We start from the raw sequence: 25,027 nt of genomic DNA on the forward strand, positions 1-25,027 counted from the left end.
CTGATATCTTAAATCTCATTATTTCCCCAGACCTCCTTTATTCTTTCTCCTTCCTTTCACCCTGCAAACAGCCTAATCCGGAAACCTGAAAGCTAACTGGGTCATCTAGATTTTTTTCTACCATTCACAAGTCCAATCTTTGACAAGTTCAATTAATCCTGCTTCCTTAACAGCTCTTGAAAATGTCCAATTCTCTCTATTCCCATCACCAAAACCCTGATTAAAGCTAATATCATGGTTTACTTCTATTTAAGATGACAATCCCCTAGTTGGTCTTCTCTGCTACTAATGTTATGTTCCTTTAGAAGTTTTCACATCACCTCTGCCAAACCAAACTCATTAAAACATAAGTATGATCTTGTTATGTCTCTGTTTATAATCATTTGAGAAAGATAAAATCAGCTACTGATAGCCAGTAGCTGGCTTGGCACTTCAGTTAGGCTTTGGAACTGCTAGATGCTGCCTTGGTACTTGCAGCTAGTCTGTGATGTTCTCTGGTTGAATATAAACAATTGCTAAGAATGCCAGCATCATTCAGGGACACTCCATGGTTGTGATGAATCAAGATAAAAGCAAGACCACTTTGTAATCATGTCTTAATACGGTCAAAAAGAATAGCATTGTCCAAACCACCCCTGATGACCAAATATCCCTCATCTTCTTTAATGTGACACATCATGCTTCTTTACTAAATACAGCTTTAGCCTCTCTGCATTCCTTCTGCCATGTAGATAAAAATTTTAGGACACTCAACATAGAATTACCCTACTTCCTTACAACATCCAATCAAAACAAAGCCCCACTTCCTTGATGCCCCCTATCACGTAACACAAGCCCACATCTTAAAATAAGCTTTTTCTAGCATACTCTTAGAGACAACCCCATAGTTCCCTGTGATGCTCTGTCTCTCTCATTGCAGCATGTAAATCAGGTTAACTTTGATAATCTACAAATATGTTCCCAGTTGTCTTTGTGTGAAAAGTGTTGACAAAGTCAGTGTCTTCATATTGCTCTCATAAAGCCTGCAATGATCTAATTTTTGTTTACTTATGCAAACTAATTTCTAGTCATTTTCACTTCATTTCCATTGTTGATTTCCGGAAATCAGGACTTGAACATGAAATGGCTTTTTTGGTTTTATGTGTGTGTTTGGTTTTTAGTGTCCCCATGCCTAACACATAACCCAATAAATATTTAACTCTATGGGTATGTGATTTTTTTTCAGCTCTGCAGTCACGTTTAAGACATGACCTATTACCAATATGCAGGATAGAACAACTTCTGAATAAACATTTGAGTGAATAAGTTACTTTTCAGTCAAAGGGTAAAACTTCATTATAGAATGTTAAATGAGTAGATTCTTAGTTACCTCTAATATCAGAGTAGGACTGATAGAGATCCATAACTTATTTTCATAATGTTAGAGAAGATACAGAAAGAGGAGGCTTTTAAGAGGTGCTAATAAAGGAGGAGGAACAGAGGTCTGAATCAACTTATTGAGGAATTTGTGAATCTCCCTGTTCCTTTGCTTAAAATTATTTTACTTTTGTTCCTTTTATTGAATATTATACAACTTAATTGCCTTTTATTTTGCATTTAAGTTACCCATTTTAGAATTTATAATTCTTCATGATCTGTAAGAATTTTCATGAGCCCATATTATATTTTATAATTAATCACTCATTTCTGATACGTGGATTTACTGATGCCTTTTTTAGCTTCTATATACTTTACTTGAAGTTATGTGTACTAAATATTTTAGAATCTGAGTAGTGGCTTCTAAACATATGTTAAGCATATATTGAGTAAAGTATTTAGTATTCTGTATGTTAATAACATAATTTAAAAATTATGTGTTATAAAATATTTATCCTTTTATGATTAAAAATATATTTATATGCATGTAGACATGTATATGATAAACAGCTCTATAGAAAAACACACAGAAAAGCTGGATGACTTCATGAGGAAGAAATTTAAGAGAAAGATAATATTGTCAAGGGCAAAGGTATTTTTATGAACAAGGTACTTTCAAGGAGATAATTGTAGTCGTTATCAGTACTGAATGCTGTAAGAAGCATTTTTCCTAACAAGAAGAAAATTAATGACTTTCACAAAATAGCTTTTTGTACAGTAGTGAGGACTGAACTCTGACTGTAGGTATTTGGACTAACATTGAAATATAGAAATATTGAAATCTTCACTGAAGATGAAATATATAAAAGAAAATGAAGACCATGGTTGAAGAGTATTCAGATGATACCCTTGGTCTTGAAAATAAGGGAAAGAGGTATATACACAGTACGTATGTGTACATACATGTACATACACACATACAGGAGGTGGAATATCAGAGCCATGAAATAAAAAGAGAGAGTTAAGATTCTACCAAGTTTTGTCTCATGGATTGCATATGGTACTCTTTCTTTTCTACTTAGATAATGGTTTATTACCATTGTCAGGACTTGAGCTGAAGAAAAGGTGGATGTGCCCAACTCCCAATCTAATATGCAGTTTCTAGAATACTTTGATGTAATCCATCCCTCCTTTACTGAGTTTGCAGCATGTATCCCCATGGACTGGTTTTATAGCCACTTTATGTAGAGCTATTAGAGTTTGTTAGGAATTTACACTTTAAGAGAGCATTGTGGGTAAGGGGAGAGACCATAATATTGTATATGGAGGCATTAAGCTAAAATAGAGCTCGCCTTATTATGTATCTACAATGTACCAGCAACTTTCATGGAGACTTGAGATAGAGTAGAGGAGGATATAGATAAGGATACCTGACCTTATATAGTTTACATTCTAGTGGGAAAGATGGAAATGAAGCAAGACTAATATGTAAATCATATGGAATATTAGTGATAAGTTCCAAGGAGTAGAATAAAATGAGAGTTAGAGTATGTATGTGTGTAGACAGAGTGGCACTGAAAGGCCTAGCTGAAAAAGTGGCATTTGATGGGGAAAAATGTCCAAATGTCTAATTTAGGGCCATTTTCGGCATGGGGAAAAATAAATGCACAGCCGTGTAACAGGAGCATGCCTGTAGCATCAGGGAACAGCTAAGCGTGTGTCTGCAGCAGAAAAGCAAGGTATTTAGTAGCACAAGAATTCAGAAAGGTTAAGGAAGTGATTAAGATCAGACCATGGTAAGGACTTGAGCTTTTACTCAGTTGTCAGCGAGTTGAACTGAATCCTGTTGTCTCTGTCTGCCGTGTTGATAATATATAATCAGAGAACAAAGGTTGAAATATAAAGACCTTTAGTATCCTATTTTGAAACATTCATACCCCTCAGAGATGATGGGGTACTTTTTCTAATGTGGTAATAGTGAGCACCATAATAACTCACTTTCTGGATATGTTTTGAGGTTAGAGCCAACAGGACTTTCTGATGGATTGAATGTGAGACTTGAGAGAAAGAGAGGAGCGGACGATTCTGTTTTTGGCCTAAACAAAGGAAAATATAGATTGAGGCCTAGGACACTCCAAAGTGAGAGTTCAGGGACATGATTAGGAACCTGCAAAGGAGATTGAGTAAAGGTGACCTCTGAAGTTGGAGGAGAACTCTGTGTTCAAGTAGTACATGAAGCCAAATTAGCAAATACTTCTAAGAAGAAAAAGGAATCCACTGAATCAAATCATGGTGATAGGTAAAGTAAGGACTGAACATCAGTCATTGAATGTAGTACTTTGGGGGCCAATGGTGAGACTGATAAGAGCAGTTTAGATGGGACTGAGTAAGAGAATAGATGTGAGAGCCAGTTTTTGTTTTTGTTTTGAACCAGTTTTTACTTTCCAAGCTAGACCCGTGAAAGGCCTGTATTCCTCCTTGATACACAATCATTTAAAATGAGGACAGTTATCTTCCTTTTTCAGCAAAATATTTCTCTTTAGATTTTGTTTTTGGTTTTTGTGCTTTTCTGTGCTTTTTAATGTATATTTCTGTGAGTAAATGGGAGACGGTAGAAATTTTAGGAACTATTGATCCAACCTACCTTAAAACAGAAGTTCATGTATTTCATTTGAGGACAAATGTATGGGTGGCCAGATCCCAGGAGAAATGGAGATTTTCAGTGATGTTTATTTAGTCAACTTTTTTTTTTTAAACACTTTTTATGTGTGGTTATTTGGACATTTCCATGAACAAGGTACTCTGATCATCTCTTGTGTCAAAAATGTTTCCGTGGCCAGGTGTGGTGGCTCACGCCTGTAATCCCAGCACTTTGGGAGGCCGAGGCAGGCGGATCACGAGGTCAGGAGATCGAGACTATCCTGGCTAACACGGTGAAACCCCGTCTCTACTAAAAATACAAAAAATTAGCTGGGCGTGGTGGCGGGTGCTTGTAGTCCCAGCTACTTGGGAGGCTGAGTCAGGAGAATGGCGTGAACCCGGGAGGCGGAGCTTGCAGTGAACTGAGACTGCCCCACTGCCCTCCTGCCTGGGCGACAGAGCGAGACTCCGTCTCAAAAAAAAAAAAAAAAAAAAAGTTTCCTAAACTTCTTTTTAAGATTATTGAGGTTACCTTTAACTAGAATGAGCCCATATTTCAGTTTGTCTGGTATAGTCTTAGCTTATGTCAAATCACTTGGCTCAGGTTAATTATTCCTAGCTCCCCATTTTACTATAAAAACTATCTCATTTTCGGAAATAAAGAGCCTCCTTTAATCTCCTCGGAAGTCCCATGTCGTAGGTATCTTTATTGCTGTTTTACATAGAAAATATTGAGGTTCAGAAAGGTTGAAGTACTTTATTAAGGTCAGATGGTAAGCAGTAGAGACAGAACTGGAAACAGCAGAGCAAAAAGGGTGACTGCAAGCCTTGTTACAGTACCTTCTTTAACGTCTCTTTATTACACTAAATTTTATTATTTTTAATCAACTGTCTACAGCTGTGTCTGAAATGAAATGTTTTCTGGACTCTTCATTGTCTCGTTCACACTCTTCAAGGCACACTTGTGTGCATATTCCTCTTCACTTTGCAATGTTCCTCTCGAAAGAAATGTGCCCTAACAGAACCCAGATATCTTCTAAACATTGACAAATATGCAGATGCCATTGACCGCTTCTTTCTGGGGTCTATGTCTCGCTTTATGCACCAGTTATTCAGTTTATTTGAGCTGTATACAGAGTTGGTAATCAGCCCATAGACTGTCAGAGTCCATTCTGAGTGACCCAGCATTCCTTCTGATACCTTGTTGCCCATGCTGAATTAATAGTTAAATAACTTGAACATCCCTAATACATCCAAACTATAAGCTCTGTTTGCTGTGATATATATTCTGATATGCTCACACCTTTTTGACTAATGTCCATTGAAATACCCCTAGCAACAGCAGAGTATGTCTGAAAGAAAGCTGAAATTCAAAGTAGAAGAGCAGGGTTCTAATATTGAATCGAAAACTACCTAATATGATGACCTTTGATACATGATTTAATCTTATTGATGCTCAATTTTCTTTTGTAAAAAATGGTATACAATAATGCTGATTTCTTCTTTCTTACAATTATTATGACATACATATGGAAATTATGTATGTAAACTGTAATTTGGTAGTATAAAGAATCTCATTTTTAATGTGGCTCTTGCATTGTTTTCAAAATTTTCACAGACCTCTGTGCATCACTTCCCTCCTCTGTCAAAATGGGAAAGTAATAGTATCTACTTTATAGATTATTGTTTTTGTTGTAGTTGTGGTTGTTGTTACTGTTACTATTTATATTAGAATAACTGGAACAATGTGGCTAACAAGATATTAAAGGCCAAATATGATTCCTGAGATACTGAAATACAAGTTTTGCTCTCTGTTAGTAATATTAATTGATTCCAGTAAGTTTAGAATAAAGAGATTATGATCATAACATTTAGAAGGCTATTGATAATTTTCAATCTTTATAAAGACCACATAGTGTTCTCATTCTACTTTTTATATCATTTCATGTAAACTAAAGCAAAAGTTCAATGTAGATAAAATAGAAACCCCTCTAATAGGAGAGGGTAACTCAGAGAACATCACTTTAATCAGCTTGTTGTCATTTTTCTTTTATGTGTTGTGTTGTATATATTTTTTCTTTTATCTGTGTGTGTTTTCCTGATGTTCAAATTCTGGACACCCCAAATCCTCCTATCTTTCTTGATATTTACATTACATATTTACTTAAATGTGCTTATTTTTTCTCCTCTAAGATGCTCAGGGTGCTTTACATATAACATTTACCTTTTAATGGAGAATAAATGTAAGTAGTGAAAAACAAGTATGCCATAAGCTGCTAAGGACAGATAGCTTAGATCACAAAAATTAAGAAGTTGAGAAAATAGAAATATTGGAGCTTCATCTAGGATCTTACTTTTAACTAGATCTTGTAGCTACTACGTTTTCCTGGACTTTTCAGTTCAACCAACAAATTAGAACTATCCATGATTGTCCACATGTTTCTGGAGACAATTCATTACTGTCTTTGTGAAACTGAATTTCAAGACAACTCAGAAGTTTCACCTGCTAATTGGAATGGGATCCTGGGAACATATAATCACAAAATACCACAAACTGTGTGTTTCAAAATTTTCAAGTGGAATCCAAGATATTAAAAAGTGTCTGTCACTTTCAGTTTCTTAACTAATTAGATGAAACTGAGTTTTCATTTGTTGCCCTTCACAGCATCATGTAAAATGTGTATCTTTCAGCTAAATATAGGTACTTAAGAAAATAAAAAAAAACGTATCACCTTATAGTTTTTAAAAAAATTTTACTCTTAATTTATTCTCAGTTTTAATTAGTATTTTATATATTACAGCTATTCCTGATGGGAGTTTATTCTGTCAATGATTGGCTTTTTTAGCATTTTGTACTCTTGGTACTGAATCCAATATTCCTAATTCATGAAACCTTTTTTGTGATTTTAATAGACTCTATTTTTAGAGTAATTATAGGTTCACAGCAAAATTGAACAGAAGGTATAAAAATTTCCCATATAACCCTGCTCCCACACACACATACCCTGCTCCACTGTCAGTAGTTTCCACAAGAGTGGGATATTTTTTACAATAGTTGAACTTACATTGACACATCATTATCACCTAAAGTTCATAGTTTTTACATTAGCGTTCACTATTGGTGCCACACAGCCTATAAGTTTAAACAACTTTACAATGACATGTATTTACCTTTAGAGTATTATACAGTGTAATTTCACTGCCATAAAAATCCTCAGTACTTTTCCTGTTCATCTACCCGTCTCTGCTAACTCTAGAAACCACTGATTGTTTTGTAGTTTACATAGTTTTACCTTTTCCAGACTATCATATATTCTGAATTGGAATCTAGGGTGCAATCCTGCAGTATATAGCCTTTTCAGATTATCTTCTTTAACTTAGTAACATGCATTTAAGTTCCTCCATGTCTTTTTATGGCTTGATAGCTCATTTTTAAGCACTGAATAATATTCCATTGTCTGGATGTATCACAGTCTATTTATACATTCATCTACTGAAGGACATCTTGATTATTTCCAAGTCTTGGCAAATATAAATAAAGCTACTATAGCATTCATGTGCAGGAATCTGTGTGGATGTATATTTTTGACTCCTTTGGGTAAATGCCTCAGAGCATGATTGCTGGATCATATAGTAGAGTGTTTACTTTTGTAAGAAACCTTCACTGTCTTCCAAAGTGGCTGTACCATTTTGCATTGGTACCAGAAATGAATGAGAGTTCCCATTGCCCCATATCCCTGTCAGCTTTTGGTTTTATCAGTGTTCTTGGATTGTGGCCGTTCTAATAGGTGTGTAGTGGTATCTCATTGTTGTTTAATTTGTAATTCCCTGGTAACATATGATGTGAAACATATTTTCATTTGCTTATTTGCCATCTGTATACTTCCTTTGGTGAGGTGTCTGTTAAGGTTTTTTGCCCATGTTTTATTTTTATTTATTTTATTTTATTTTTTTATTTTTTGAGACAGAGTCTTGCTCTGTCGCCCAGGCTGGATTGCAGTGGCGCGATCTCGGCTCACTGCAAGCTCCACCTCCCGGGTTCACGCCATTCTCCTGACTCAGCCTCCTGAGTAGCTGGGACTACAGGCGCCTGCCACCACGCCCGGCTAATTTTTTTTTTTTTGTATTTTTAGTAGAGACGGGGTTTCACCGTGGTCTCGATCTCCTGACCTTGTGATCCGCCTGCCTCGGCCTCCCGAAGTGCTGGGATTACAGGCGTGAGCCACTGCGCCCCGCCTGCCCATGTTTTAATTTGTTTGTTTTTGTTACTGAGTTTTAGGAGTTCTTTGTGTATTTCGGATAAGAATTCTTTACTAGATATGTCTTTTGTAAATATTTTCTTTGAGTCTGTGGCTTTTCTTTTCCTTCTCTTGGCAGCTTCTTTCACAGAGCAGAACATTTTAATTAAGTAGTATTCAACTTATTATTTCTTTCTTTTGTGGATCATGTCTTTGGTGGTGTACCTAAAAAGCTGTCAACAAACTGAGTCATTTCTATTTTCTCCTAAGCTATCTGCTAGGAGTTTTATAGTTTGACGTTTTACTCTAGAGTCTCTGATTGATTCATTTTTAATTAATTTTATGAATTATATGAATACCACAGTTACTTTCAAGCAGCTACACAAATTTCTAAATTCAGTGGAAACATTGCATTTATTTTTGGTATGTTTAATTTTCATTTTTATTTTTTATAATTTCGGCTTTTGTTTTAGATTCAAGAGTAAATGTGCAGGTTTGTTACATGGGTATATTGTGTGACACTGAGATTTGGTGCTAAACATAGTATCCAATCGCTAGTTTTTTGGCCCTTTTCCCGTCACTTCCTCCCCACTCTAGTAGCCCCCAGTGTTTCTCGTTCCCATCTTTATATCCATGTGTACCCAAGAAAACATGGTTTTTAACCGTAATGCTGTGTTCCACAAAAATATATGTTGATGTTATTTTATTTTATTTTATTTTATTTATTTTTGAGACAGTCTTATTCTCTTGCCCAGGCTGGAGTGCAGAGGTGTAATCTCGGCTCACTGCAACCTTCGCCTCCCGGGTTCAAGCAATTTTCCTGCCTCAGCCTCCACAGTAGCTGGGATTACCGGTGCCTGCCACCATGCCTGGCTAATTATTTGTGTATTTTTAGTAGAGAGAGAGTTTCACCATGTTGACCAGGCTGGTCTTGAACTCCTGACCTCAGGTGATCCACCCGCGTTGACCTCCCAAAGTGCTGGGATTACAGGTGTGAGCCACCGCGCCCATGTTATCATTTTTACAAACATATTCAGTGTTGAAATTTTAAAGTGAATTTGTGATAAAATTCACAATAATGTCAGATATTTCACCATCAAGAGTATAAACTTCAAATGAAGTTGATCCAGTGAATAACATGAAAATAAATAAATTGGAATTAAATAATTGGAATTAAAAGAAGGGTATAAGGTTTATGTCTAGATAAATTTTTTTGCATGTAGATGTTACATTGTTCAGGGCCATTTGTTGAAAGACTTTTTCTCCACTGCATTGCCTTTGTTTCTTTGTCAAAAATCAATTGATTATATTCACGTGCATCTATTTCTGAGCTTTCTATTCTGTTCCATTGATTTACCTGTCTGTTCTTTTGCCAATATTACTCTGTCTTGATTACTGCAGTTTGTATCAAGCCTTGAAGTCAGATATTGTCAGGTCTCCCACTTACGAAACTCTTTAAAATAAATTAAAAAAACAAAAAAAAACCCTTATTCAGGCCAGGCATGGTGGCTCACGCCTATAATCTCCCCTGCTCCGCCCCAAGCACTGAGGTGGGCAGATCACGAGGTCAGCAGTTCGAGGCCAGCCTGGCCAACATGATGAAACCCTGTCTCTTCTAAAAATACAAAAATTAGCTGGGTGTGGTGATGCACGTCTATAATCCTAGCTACTCAGGAGGCTGAGGCAGGATAATTGCTTGAACCTGGGAGGCAGAGGTTGCAGTGAGCTGAGATCATGCCGCTGCACTCCAACCTGGGCGACAAAGCAAGACTGTCTCAAAGAAAAACAAAAACAAAAAACCTTACATTTGTAGCTATTTCTTTAAATTAGGGAGTCTTTTCAGATATGTAAAAATATATGGATTATTGTATAAGCATTTCCATAATTTAATGTGCTTGGTAAATAGTCTTGTCTAGATGATTACTTTTTCTTTGAAACTGTTTCTGATATTGCCATATTATATGAAAGAGTTTCCGTCTGTTGCCCAGCCTGGAGTACAGTGGCACAATCATAGTTCATTGAAACCTAATGAGACTACTGTGCTCAAGCAGTCCTTCTGCCTCAGATTCCTGAGTAGCTGGGACTACAGGCTCATGCCACCATGCCTGACTAATTTTTCAAAATTGCTTTTTTTTTTAGAGATGGAGGTCCTTCTATTTTGCCTAGGCTGATCTCAAACCCCTGGCCTCAAGCATTCCTCCCGCCCAGGTCTTCTGAGTAGCTGGGATTACAGGCCTATCTTAACCATTTGCTTTTAAAGGAATGCATTAGATCTGCACTGTACAATTACAGTTAACACTGGTCACGTGTAACTTTTATGTTTTAAATTAATTAAATAAAATTAGATTACATTACATTTTTATTTTTTTCAGTCACACTGACCACCTTTCACGTGCTCAGTACCCACACGTGGTTATTGGCTATCATATTGGATGACACAGATATAGATCATTTCCATCCTTGCACAAATTTCTACTCAACAGTGCTGCAGACTGTGCATGTATCTATTACTTACCCTCCCCTCTGTACTCCAATATTATACCTGGAAATACTTTTTTTAATGCCTGTGGATATAAATAAAGTCTTAAAAAGTAGCCTCATGTAGAATAACCTTCTGCCTCAAATTCAGGAGAAATCTTTGTTATAATACTATTGTTAAGTCACAGGTGTGTTGTTCTTACTATATTTTAATTGCATTATAGTTGTTTGAATAGTTATGTTTTAGGACATATACATTGTTATAGTCACATCTTCTTGATGTTTATAGTAATGTAGTTCTACTCTACCATGGTTTAAAATTTATGTCTCCATAGGAATATTATTAGCTAAGCTCAGTAGTATGAAATGTTGGTTACTGTTAACTGAAATAATTTTGTATTTGTTGTTCAAAATTTAACTCTTAGGAGAAATAGAGGAATTTAGAAAGCTTTTTGAAACTCAGTCTAGTCTTCCTTGGAAATAGGAGTACTATGATTATTTTTGAAAGAAAAATTAGCCTACAGGCTTGTATTTAAATATGTATATATATATTATATATTTCTGCTAAATTATTTATGATAGTTTATTTTTTCCATTTTATATACATACTGGATTCTCAATTTGATTTTTAATACTGCCCATATACTTATTAGGAGTAATTTCAATGGTGTATTTTTACAAGATAAATTTCATGTTAGTTATGTGACACTTTATCTTTCATTGTTATGAATTGCCTTTTTACTTTTTGCAGTCTCATATTGAAATGTATCAGAAACTATAATGTAAAAAAAGTTGGGTAGAAATCTTATCATTAAAAGTTGCAGCAAGTCATGAAAACGGCTCATGCTTTTATTGCTGTTTTGATGTTTTTGATGGCAAAAGTATTGAGAAAAAAAAAGTCTTTAGATTCTCATGAGAAGCTGACAGAGTGAAATATCTTAAGGATTGAAAGGGGAAGTGGAAGTTATAATTATTGTGTAGATTCACAATCCTTGTATTGAATTACTCACCTTTGCTATCATGCTGCAGGCCATAGAGCGAGAAAAAGCCGAGAAGTTCAGAAAACTGCAAGATGCCAGCAGATCAGCTCAGGTCCTGGTGGAACAGATGGTGAATGGTAATTACACAAGTTGATTTAGATAATCTTCTTAGGGATTTGATAAACACATAGGTTCATATTTATCAGCTGAATTATATCAGACAAGCACTTCTTGAATACAAATTTAAATTAAAAGAGTTCATATGTTTGTATTATTCTTTTTTTAATGCTAAGCAAATTATTAGGAGAAATTCAACTTTGAGTCAATTGGAAGAAAATGGGAAGTGGTAGAATATTTGATCAATCTGTTGCAGAGAAATAAACTTTAATGCAAATCCTGCTAGCATTTGTCCAAATAATTTAAGAAAATAAGGTTTACAGAAATTTGAAAACATTAATAGTCATGTTATATATGTAAAACTGATCATCCGATTTTAAATCATTTTTGCAATATGTTTTTCCAAACAGACAAAAATTAGATGGAATGTTTTACCATCATTCCTGTTTTCTAATAATATATGTGACATTTTCTGTGTTACTTTTTATCACTTTCTCTCATTTAAAAAAAAGTATCTTCGGGATAACCTTTACTTTAACTTTTTTGGAGTGGGATAAAAGCACAAAGCTAGCAAAACTTTTGTCTTTTTCAAGAATAAATTAAAATTAATCTTTGCTAATACTCAGTGCCTCAAAAGCTATGTGTACCAAATATGTCATTGACATGATGTGTAAACAACCTTCTTTCAATTTATCATTGCTTATACTACTATATTTCCAGATAAAATTTCATGAAAATCAGGGATAATGCTATTTCCAAATAAGACTATTTTTCATTTTGTGGGAGATGTTTACAAGAACATCATAAATAAATATAACAAATGTTTTTGTTGTGCATGTCACCTTTTTCCAGGATCTGCCTGCATTTTGGGGTGTAAATCCCGTGTGTAAGTTATTTTTTGCCTTAATTGTAAATTTGGCATTAAAAAGTTCAGTGGTCTTCCTAGAAAATCAGTTCATTTTCTTCTTCTAACGAGTCCCATGACTGACTATATTTGGTTAAAAATGAAAACAAGCAAACATAACAGCTGAGACTTGAGTGAACAAGTTTAAGAACAGAGAATGAAGGCTGGGCGCGGTGGCTCAAGCCTGTAATCCCAGCACTTTGGGAGGCCGAGACGGGCGAATCACGAGGTCAGGAGATCGAGACCATCCTGGCTAACACGGTGAAACCCCGTCTCTACTAAAAAATACAACAACAACAACAAAAAACTAGCCGGGCGAGGTGGCGGGCGCCTGTAGTGAGCTGAGATCCGGCCACTGCACTCCAGCCTGGGCGGCAGAGCGAGACTCCGTCTCAAAAAAAAAAAAAAAAAAAAAAAAAAAAGAACAGAGAATGAAAATATCAATAGATTTTTATTTAGATGTATGTTGCTTGGTAATTTTAACTGATGAACTTAACAGCATATTCATGTTAAATAAAATTATGTGATCTAAAAATATCCTCCTAGTTATATAAGTTCCTCCTAGAAACTGTATTATCACTTTTTCATTTTAATAAGCTGATGCAAGAGCTATACTTTAAATGGTCTCATTTCATAATTATATATCAAGCTTACCTCACTTTAGATCATCTGATAACATACACTGAATTAATCAGAAATAATTTAAACGTTTAGAAATTAAGGGTATGATTTTTAATTTTTGGTAAGTAAAACTACATGCAGGATTTAAATGATCGTGTGACTAGTGACAATATTAGTTTTCTAGGTTATTTCCCTCATAGTTCTAATTTTTGGAGGCATGTAAAAATCAGGACATATAGTAGTTGCTTAATAAATATTAATTGACCAAATTCTATTTAGCAAAGCAAAATTAAGGCAGTCATGGAGGTAATGACATTGGTAATTTTGGTGTAAAAATAATTAGTAATCCTCCTGAAGGAAAATGCTGACTTTGGCAGATACCAGGGAACACTGGGGGATAGGGGTGTGATTTGAGACATTCCTTTTTGGTTGACTATATTGATCAAATTTTATGCTACCCATTTGTTCTACCAGTAAAGATATGGTCTAACTGATATGTCATTAGGCTCAAGTTTGGGTCATAAGTGGGATGACTACTTAAAATGACATAGCTCTGTTTCCCCATTAAATAAAACAATTTACGAAATTACTTTAAAAAAAAGGGCTTGGCCGGGCGCAGTGGCTCAAGCCTGTAATCCCAGCACTTTGGGAGGCCGAGGCGGGTGGATCACGAGGTCAGGAGATCGAGACTATCCTGGCTAACATGGTGAAACCCCGTCTCTACTAAAAATACAAAAAACTAGCCAGGCGTGGTGGCGGGCGCCTGTAGTCTCAGCTACTTGGGAGGCTGAGGCGGGAGAATGGCGTGAACCCGGGAGGCGGAGCTTGCAGTGAGCCGAGATCACGCCACTGCACTCCAGCCTGGGAGACACAGCGAGACTCCGTCTCAAAAAAAAAAAAATAAATAAATAAATAAAAAATAAAATAAAGGGCTCAAATATTGTAACTTATCTCTTTGTTCCTTTTTTGTCTTTCAAGGAACAAATTGCATAATATTTATTTTCTGTGTTTGTGCAAATTGTGAGATAAGCTAGACACATATTAAGTGCCTGGAGTATCTCTTCAGGTATATTTCAGAGGGACTGCTACCCTAAATCATTAATAGCTCCTTTAGCACAGAGCCCAAAACTACAGTTGACTGGTATAGCTCATGAAGCTGAAAGACAAATGAAGCTTTCTGTAAATGAGGATTCCAAGAATTATTGCATTAAACCTCTTAAATGTATAAGTCCAGAATCGTCCTTCCCAAGCTTAGGCTATGGAGATATAATAAATCTCACAGCAACGTAAGACACATACATTCTTGCCCTTTTTTATAGAAAGGAAAATGAGAGCTGAATCAGTGTACTTCATTTAGGACCTCATGTAAATGACTGTTCCTCTTCACCACGTATAGTTTCCTCAAGAATTAAGATAAATATAATCACTCTTGTATAATACCATATTATGCCACTAATAAAAATAGATATATTATAAATATGTGTATATATTTATAAATTTGATGTATGCTGACAGTGAAAACATTTAACATATATTCATAGTGTAAAAATATGTGGAATAGCATAAGCATAGCTGTTATATATTTTAAAAAATTCTGTGAACTATATTTTACATGTATCTATACTGGTACATGCATAGCAAACTGAATTTTCTACTTCAAATAATTTGCCCTGAGATTAAACTACTTTTTAAAAATCTAGAATAATTTTGTAACTCATCAGTTTGCTTTTAGAGTGAAATTCCAAGATGGAAAAAATAATTTCTCACAACTTAAATTTTACTTCAGTTTTGACCTGAAATGGTACATCTGACATATTTCCAAATGATTTTTGTCTGTTTCTAAATATCTATGAAGCAACGAAGATTTAACATCACTTAAGTGATGCAGAAAACAAAATCTATTTGTCCTGAAGGCAATTTCTTGAAGGAATTGAAGACATGTGCCGAGAAGACAGGGTAGGGTGTTAAGGTTGTTGAAAGCATAAAATTTACCATGGTTACAATGTAGAAGCGATCCTCATTTGATGGTGCAAAGTATTGTTAAAAATCAGTTGTATGTCCTGGAAATAATATGTCTAGTAACATATGTACAGTTTTTCAGTGTCACAAGTTTTATGATCAATTGGAAGATAATTTTCATTTTGACTATATTTTATCAAATGTGAAGAGTTGCATGCAGAATTTTAAAACAGTTAATTTTAATCATATCATTAATTTTACAGCAATAATTTATATATTAAGAGTTTATAGACAGTAAGAGATTCTTACTAATTTATTTGGAATTTTTAACCAAAGAAAGGAGTTGGCCAAATTGCTTGCCTACTTTAAAACTATACATGGACATTTTCCTTATGGATGTTCCAGTTCTTTTGGTCAGAGTAGAAGTGATCTTTCACGATCATAGACTAAAACGAGAAGCTACTAAAAGGAGAGTGTTAACAAAAAAAAATCACTTTTCTGGCATTTTGGCATGAAATTTTGGTATAATTTTTAACTGATTTATCTCTATCTTAGCTGTATTTTTTTGTTTGAACTAACATTAAAATTAATTTACTGTTCTGTCAACATTAGTTGGTTGGATAAATATGACAGAATATTGGATGGTGCAAAGTACCTCTTTTTACTAAAGACTTTTTTGGATAGCTATAATTTTCATGCAGCTTATCGTCAATATGTAAGATTAGGATCATAACCCTGGTCTCAGGAAGCTGTTAACTTAATGAGGGCAAGTGAAAGGCTAGACCAGGTAGCCAGTGATGTATTTATATATTCTTTTTTTTTTTTTTCTTTTGAGACGGAGTCTTGCTCTGTCGCCCAGGCTGGAGTGCAGTGGCCAGATCTCAGCTCACTGCAAGCTCCGCCTCCTGGGTTCACGCCATTCTCCTGCCTCAGCCTCCCGAGTAGCTGGGACTACAGGCGCCCGCCACCTCGCCCGGCTAGTTTTTTGTATATTTTAGTAGAGACGGGGTTTCACCATGTTAGCCAGGATGGTCTCGATCTCCTGACCTCGTGTTCCACCCGTCTCGGCCTCCCAAAGTGCTGGGATTACAGGCTTGAGCCACCGCGCCCGGCCATATTTATATATTCTTGTAGCTGTGTATATTGAAGAGGGAGTTTCCAAATTCTTCATTTTACTTTTTAAAAAAGATGGGATATAACTTTATTTAAGGTTTACTTTTTCATTTCTTAATTTAAATACAAAATGTTGTAAATAATTTAGAAATTTAGAAAAATTTAGCCATTAAATATAGTAAGTAATCTTTCTAATGCTTTAATAATATCGCTAACTAATAATGGTTTTCTAAGATTTTAATTTGAACAGTCTTTAAATGGATGCTTATCAAGACCAAGGCCTTTCAGTCTATTACTGAGATTGTGGAGTTTTAGGACAACCTAGAACTAAAATAATATACATATGATTATACCTAAACGTATGTCTATTTTTATCTATTTAGGATTAGATGTAATCCTTTCTGTAAAATAATATTCTTGCATGAGTACGTACAGTCTCATCAATCAGGTATAACACAAAAGCCTAGGTTAGATAAACTGGTTTTCCATACTAATACTGAAATTAGCAAAATATGGTCATATCACAACATTTATTTGAAAACATATTTAGGCATAGCTCAGGTTCTCATTCTTTATAAGATGCTTTTACCATAATTTCTGGAGGAGATACTATAATTATCTAATAAGGTTAGTTGTGTTTTCTACATTAAATTGTGGTTCATTTTCAATTTCTATTTGTAGTTTTCTGTGTGTTAATTAAGAGTCTAAAGACAATCACATTAAGGACATGTTTAAATAAAAGTGGTAATTATTAGTATATTAGACTAAAGAACATCTCAAAACTATCATTCCCTCAGTGCTAGATTATAGTGTTTAAGGTGATACTTAATAATAAGTATGCTAACTGTTGTAATTAAATGGCACAGAATAACACTGACGAGGGCTCTTCTTATCTATAACATTAACCAAGTAACTGTCTTTTATTTCTTGTATTTTGGTTCATAGCTCATTAGATAATTTCACATGAATTATGTTTTTTGAGGTAGGCAACCACGTTTTGTCAGATGGGCGAGAGTTTGGCTCATCTCAAAGCTAAAACCCTCATGATCACTGGAAAGGTTTTCAGTAACAGCAGCTCTTCTAATCATATATTTTAAGGGCAAGACATATTGCAAATAGTCTGTATACAAATGTGGCTTGGAGATTGTACCATTTGTAGTAACCTAGCCCCTCCATCATGAATGAGTAGCCTTTCACAGTTGCATATATATTTCCTCTTCTCTTATTCCTTCCTCAGTACTGGGTAGTTTGATTTATATTTCTTCTTTCTCCACATGACACTTAGTATAATGCTCTACACAGAGTTCACATTCAATAAATGTTGTTAATTGACAGGCACATTTTTCTTGGTTTAACTCTGATCTCCAAAAGGCAGAGCCTCTGTGGGTATGTGTGCGCACGGCGTGCATGTGCGGGTGAACTTCCATGTGCAGATGTGTGTGTGTCCATGTGTGTGAAAGGAAGAGACTGTTGTTGTCACTGTTGTTGTAGGAAATGAGTGGCAAAAACAAATATGAGTAGAAATCTGACTTTTTTCTAATTTTATGATGTTTGAAAATAAAAAAAGCCAAAGGGCTATGTTAGTAAAATTTATATTGCCCTCACTAGGGCTATTTCTTTCATATATACCATTAATTTTTAAAAGCTATTACTTTAAGTCAGTGTGGTCACAGAAGCCTCTAAAATTTAGCCTCAGAACTTGTCTTCAAGGGTTTTTAATATATCTCTATTACATTTTAGGCTATTATATTGAATGCTGAATGAACTTGTAATTACCCTCACTTAAAGTGCAACAAAAATAGGAGACTGTTTATTAGCAGCTTTATTTCAAGTTTCTATTCCAAATATTCTTTTAATTCAAGAGCTCTGGAAACACTGGTCTTGCATTATTCTACCCTGGCTTCATGGCTAATGATGAATATAGTTGATGAGAAATACTTCACTTTAAGTGGCAGTTCTGAAGTACTTGCATGGAAGGTGGTGCACAATTAAAATTATTCTAACAGTCTGTTATGCACTGTACACAAGTAATAAAATTAATGGATGCACTTCAAGTAATGATCCATTTCCTCTGGGTGCAATATATTTATTCATAGACTATTTCAGGGGTTGTTTAGAATATGAGATGTGAATGGATTATGATCCATTATCCCTGAGATTCTAATGTGCTACAACAAAATGGTTTCCATAAGTATTGTTCATAATGCCTGGTGTGTTAGTATTTGTATTCTTAAATAGCTAACACAAAATTAGAAAACAGATGCTCAGATGATTGATACCTAAAACTTTTCAGATATTTACACTTACAAACTCTTAAAAAAACTTACAATTTTGCATCCAGCCAAGGAGCATAATTCTATGAAATACGCATAAAACAATTATATATAATAACAAAATTATCCATATTCAAATATTTTCTTGGAAAACACTTTGAACCCTTTTTTATTCTAGAAAGGTTTTAATGGTCTTTCTTAGAAAATCAACAGTAGTCCTGGCATCTAAATGGTCAATTAATTTACAAAGTTGAAGTAATAGCATTTCTAATTTTAAGAGAGATACATTAAGTAATGTGACATGTGACAGTGCTTCCCATCCCCTGCCCAAGTATTTTAAAGCAAATTTGATGCAAGAGAGATGGTGTGCTTGTTTGTATATGGCTTTTGGCTTCAGTGTACATTGGTCTCATAATTTTTATATTCATATAGAGTACATTATTGATTTGGTATTGAATGAGTTCATGAGTACAGTGTAGTTATTTTCTTTCTACTCAAAGCTGAGAATTCTATCAGATACTGCCAGTGGAGACATTTCCTAGAGGAGTTTATAGTTTAGAAGGACAGTTTATGCCCTTATTGAGCGGGCAACATATTCACAATGAATTAATATAGTGTTTGCATACAAATCCTTCATAACACGACTTCTGATTATCTGTGGCCAACATTATGTCTTTTCTAGTAACAGCTAGAAATTTCTGCATTTTCTTTTTGAAATTTTTGGTTTCTTTGTAACTTCAGTCTCAAATGGTTATAAATGTGGCAAAATCCAGGATTCTCAAATAAACTCTTTTTATTGTTATTTTAGTTAGAGACAGGGTCTTGCTCTGTTGCCCAGGCTAGAATACAGTGATGCGATCATAGCTCACTGCAGCCTCGAACTCCTGGGCTCAAAGGATCCCTGGTTATTGGTAAAACGTCTTTAAGAAATGTATGAATACACCTTCTATATCCCATATTAGTCCTGTATTATATAAAATTAGGACTAATTTTAAAATAGTATTATTAACTTTTTATATATGGTCTGTCTCAGTCATTAAGAAGACTCCCTCTCCCCCTAATTTTTGCACAAGAGATCTGGTCTCTTGTTTTCTGAATATTTTTCATTTCCTCTATATGACATTGTCTGATATGTCTTTGTTGCCTAGTATGTGTGAGCGTTTGTTATAAGTAAGTTATATATGTTAACTCAGAACTTTGATAAGTATCCTATGAGGTTGATTCTATTTTTAATCCTCATTTCATGGATGAGGAAAATGAGATCCAGTGAAATTAAATAATTGAACCCATTTCACACATCTAGTAAGGGGCGTCAAATTTGAACTCCCATCTCTTTAACATCAGAATTCTCACTGGTCATTTATCTGCCTTTCTGCCTGCCTCCCCCTTTTTGCTATTATGGAAGTCGTTCTTTGATCTATCACTGCATTTTAATTGCCTGCATTCAGTTATAAATATCAGTGTTATGAATTTTTACAAAGTTGACTTTTCTTCATTTAAATTTCTTTTACAGTGTTATGTGTTATATTGCAACATTTTTGGGGGACAAAACACAGAGTTTTGTGTAAAGATCAACAATGACTCGTTAAAACCCATCCCTAGATTTTAATAGATACTGCAGAACCTATTGGTATTTTCACTATAGTTTTATCGTTTTATAAAATTAACATATCCATATTGAAAATCAACTTACAGTTTTATTTTTTCATCTGCTACGATTTGTATTGTTGACCTTTCTCAGGGACACAAAGTGATTTCTCTCTGGATTCCCTTCTCATTTAGACAAGTGTTAAATACGACTCAATCTAGCATCAGTCTATCAATCCCTTTAATTTAGCATTTCTTTTTTGACTATTTAATGGCTGGCTTATGTTGACTTTTCACCCTTCATGGACTTCTAACTACTTGTTCAAGTTCAACATATGCCGAAAATACTTATCCTAAATATCTGATCATTTAGATCTATGCCACATTTTTTTGTTATTAAGTAACATAATTTTAAAATTCTGTCCAGTATATTTTTTAATTATACCTTTTTATTTTCCAGAAATGTTAAGGTTTTATCATAATACTTTTTACAAACGGAGTGCTCATACGATTGAAGTTTCTTATTCTTCTCTTATACTTTATACCAAATGTGGTCATTTTCTAACTACAGTTACTTAATGGTATCGCTTAAAAAATATTTTGGTACAATTTTTGATCACTCCTCAAAATCCAACAATCAAAAACAGCATGTCATACCACATGTGCAGATGTCTCAGTAAGACCAATTTATTCCTTAAGTATTAGGAGGATATTAGAATATTTAGCTCCCACAAATCACGGACTTCTTTTATAGTTAGATATATGGAGCCATATATATATTCTCTTTCTACATTCTATTATTTCCGTTGTATCTCGTTAAAAATATATCAAGGAAGAAGGAGGGGAAAATAGTTGACAATAATATTTGTAAAGTTTGTCTCCTTCACTGCCATCCTGAGAAGCATTATGCTTTGAAATTAGTAAAGTTACAGTTGTGTTTCAAATGAATTGAGGGACATGGTTTGGCAACATTAATATCTTTATGACAAATAGAACATTAGAATATTAGGGCAGAGGGAAGTGAAAGAGGATAAAATAATATAGTTGTTGAATTCACATCTATATATTTTTTAGTCTTTAAAAAGGATAAAGTGGGAGGCATGTACAAGTTAACAAAACCACAGGCCTTATGTTTCTAGAGATGCTCTTCAGACTTTTTAAGAACTTAGCTTCCCTTTAACTAAATTATATTACCAGAAAATTAAGTGAAATGAACATTTATAAGAGTAGATTATCTTAGGCAACCTACTCTTCTACTACCAACCTACTCTTCTACCTTTTAGGTATTTTAACCTAGAGAAAGAAACTTATGGTGAGTTCATGTTCTTTTGAGATCCCTGTAGGTAAATGAGAGACTATAAAACATTTAAATATTCAGTATTTCAAAAGCATAAGAAAGTTACCAGTGCTAATGTAGCTATGTTTAAAAATGCATGATATATTTAATCTATTTTCTCTTTTATATTCTGTCATTAATAAAACTACGTAAGCTAATAAATCTAAGAAAGTCTATATTTTGTAAACTAACCTTAGAGAATTTGAATATTTTAACCCATAGCATAGCATGATATTGCCATGCTTTCATGCTATGTGTGGAATAATATGTACTTGGATTGGCGTTCATCATATATGAAAGGACATAGCATATTCCATGGTACATAGTAGGTACTCCAGAATGATAATGGTGACAATGATGTGCTTGTGTTTCCATTTTTCCCTTGATAAAGTTTTCTGGGTTTGGTATTACTATAGATGATTTTAAAACTGTCAGATGAACTTCTACATTTATAAATTTTAAAATGTTTCATATTAGATTATTTATCCTAGTACTTGTTTACTTACTTGGATCCATGGACAACCTGAGATGGAGTCTTGCTCTGTTGCCCAGGCTGGAGTGCAGTGGTGCAATGTCGGCTGACTGCAAGCTCCACCTCCTGGGTTCACACCATTCTCCTGCCTCAGCCTCCTGAGTAGCTAGGATGACAGGTGCTTGCCACCACACCCGGCTAATTTTATGTATTTTTAGTAGAGACGGAGTTTCACGGTGTTAGCCAGGATGGTCTTGATCTCCTGACCTCGTGATCCACCTGCCTCGACTTCCAAAAGTGCTGGGCTTATAGGCGTGAGCCACCACGCCCAGCTGACAGTCTGTTTATTTCTAGTCTTCTATAAATGAAATAAAGAATAGTTAATCTTGGATAATTAGTTTCCTCTTTTTAAAATGATGAAAATACTATTTAAACTAATTTCCAAGCCCATTTTAAAAATTAAAAATGTAAGTTAGTTCGGGGAAGTATATTTGAGTAATGTGCATGATACTTAAAATGTATCTGAAAACATCCAAAATCTTACTTGTTCATGATCAGCCTTCCAGCTCCCATCAGAGCTTTGAGCACTTTTGTTTTTATTTAAATTTTTATTTAATATTTTATTTAAATACATTCTACTTTTCTACATCTTATGTCTTATTTATTACTTGATGGCATTGATAATCTTTATTGTGATACAAGTCTAATAATTACAATGAATAATCTGAAATCATATTTACACATTTATATCTTAGAAAATAATTGATTTGGTTTGAAATCATGTGGTGAATACTTTTATAATTAGGATGTGTTGGTTTTCAGATCATTTCTTTCAGTCTGTGGGTTCAGGGGATATATTTAATTATTTTTTTTCTTTCTAGAGGGTGTTAATGCCGATAGCATCAGACAAGCCTCAGAACAACTGAACAGCCGGTGGATCGAATTCTGCCAGTTGCTAAGTGAGAGACTTAACTGGCTGGAGTATCAGAACAACATCATCACTTTCTATAATCAGCTACAACAATTGGAGCAGATGACAACTACTGCTGAAAACTGGTTGAAAATCCAACCCACCACCCCATCAGAGCCAACAGCAATTAAAAGTCAGTTAAAAATATGTAAGGTAAGAATCTTTCCTCCTTCCGTTTGGAGAATATTAATAGGTATTTCTTGGCAATTTCCAAGAAGACCATAACAAATTATTTAGTAATGAAACGTTCACCTTTTAAGGATTTAGCTGAGCACAATAAAGTTCAAAATGTAAGCAACAAAAATCAGTTTAAATATGTAAGACATAGATACCCGGATTCTAAAATTGTATTTGGCATAGTTACACAGAGCTAATTGATTGTGTCGGTTTGCAAAAGCATGAGGTAGATTAGGAGTGTGGAAACCACGTGTATCTTATAAAAAATGGCCTCTACTTAGGAACTTTTTCTTTGCGACTAGTGAAACATAGTCATATGTTGAAAAAATGGAATCCATGGAAATAGTTGGAAACACGGGTCAACAACAAGCTTGGATGCGATGTAATTGGATACATAAGGAAAATATTTAAAACTGATGGACCTCTCAAATTAGGATAATTTGAGGAAAGTTTCTTTACAAAGAGATATTTTTTAAATGTAGCTGGTGTATAGAGGAACCACACGGGATAGTGTAGTAACCCAGCTTCAGAGTTCTTACCTCTTTTAGGCCAGAAAGGATCAGGGAGAGAGAAGTTATAAAAACTCAGAAGGAGAGAGTCAGATCCTCATGGTAAAAGCAGCATGGCCAGCTTAAGGAATCCTCATAGAAATGGAGTCAGAAAAATAAACACCCCACTTCTCTTTCTTCCCTGCCTCCAGAATCTTGTCAGGGCTCTAAACTTAATCGTAAGACAAAGGACAAGGAACTGTCATCTGTAAATATCAGTCTCCTGGGTTACAGGAGAAGAGTGGACAGTGGATCTGGAGGAGCAAACAAGATATAAGTGGACAAAAGGGTGTGAGAAAGAGATGAAAAGATACTATGCCTTCAAGTGTGAGAAAACAAGAGCTGTATAATAATGAAAATAGCCTAAACTGTTGTCATTGTTACTATGAGCTATGTACTTTTCACGGGGAATGAGAAACTGATTAGAGGATGGACTAAAACATTTCCAGGATGAACCTTTAGTGATAGATGGAGAGGATTACATTTAATACAGAAGACAAGGAATGGAGATTCATTTGCATAATGTAAAAAGAATGGTTTAAATAAAGGTAGAATAGACAGGGAAAAGTGACAAGGTTGATTTAGAAAAGGTATTGGACCCAAAAAGTGATGAGAAATGCAAAGTTATATTGAAGAGAAAAACAATTGAAGGATTTGATGGTTCTTCAAATATTGGACCTGTAGCATTACTAGGTTTTCTGTTCTTACGTTAGTTTGCTGAGGAAATAAACTCAGAAAGTATACTTTTGGATAAAGAATACCTTGGATAAGGCACTTGACTTATTAGGCAAATACACACATCTAAGGAATTTCTACATTTAGATACATTTTGTAATTTAAGAATAGAGCCCATGCCATTTTCCCTATGAATCACAGGAATAATACAAATACATTATTTCTTGCAACAAAAGTCTGATGTTACCTTACCTGATTCTTGAGATTCAGATATCGTAGTTAGTAACAGTACCTACACAGTACATTTATGCATATATATATATATATATATATATATATATATATATATATATAAAAATAAAGTGTCTCTAATGTTTCTAAGAATGCTACTGAGTGTATTAATCAGCTCATGCTACCACAACAAATACCACAGACTGGGTGGCTTAAACAACACAGGTTTATTTTCTGAGTTCTAGAAGCAAGAAAGTCTAGGACCAAGGTTTGGCAGGGTTCAGCTTCATCTTCTGGTAAAGGCTGTCTTCCTGGATTGCAGATGACCAGCTTCTCACTCTGTCTTCACATG

General features: G+C 34.6%; 1 protein-coding gene across 13 annotated transcripts in view; it reads left to right on the forward strand.

Moving 5' to 3' along the window:
• The window catches only part of LOC105490348 (dystrophin), a 2,266,916-nt gene that overhangs the window by 830,112 nt on the left and 1,411,777 nt on the right, over positions 1–25,027 (forward strand). For all 13 annotated transcript variants that reach the window (XM_071089080.1, XM_071089088.1, XM_071089087.1 and 10 more), the window contains 2 exons: positions 11,742–11,829; positions 22,956–23,197. In XM_071089080.1, the coding sequence (XP_070945181.1) occupies positions 11,742–11,829; positions 22,956–23,197 (330 nt within the window). The remainder of the gene's footprint in view (positions 1–11,741; positions 11,830–22,955; positions 23,198–25,027) is intronic.

This window comes from Macaca nemestrina, chromosome X, assembly GCF_043159975.1.
Source record: "Macaca nemestrina isolate mMacNem1 chromosome X, mMacNem.hap1, whole genome shotgun sequence".
NCBI classification, from domain to species: Eukaryota; Metazoa; Chordata; class Mammalia; order Primates; family Cercopithecidae; genus Macaca; species Macaca nemestrina.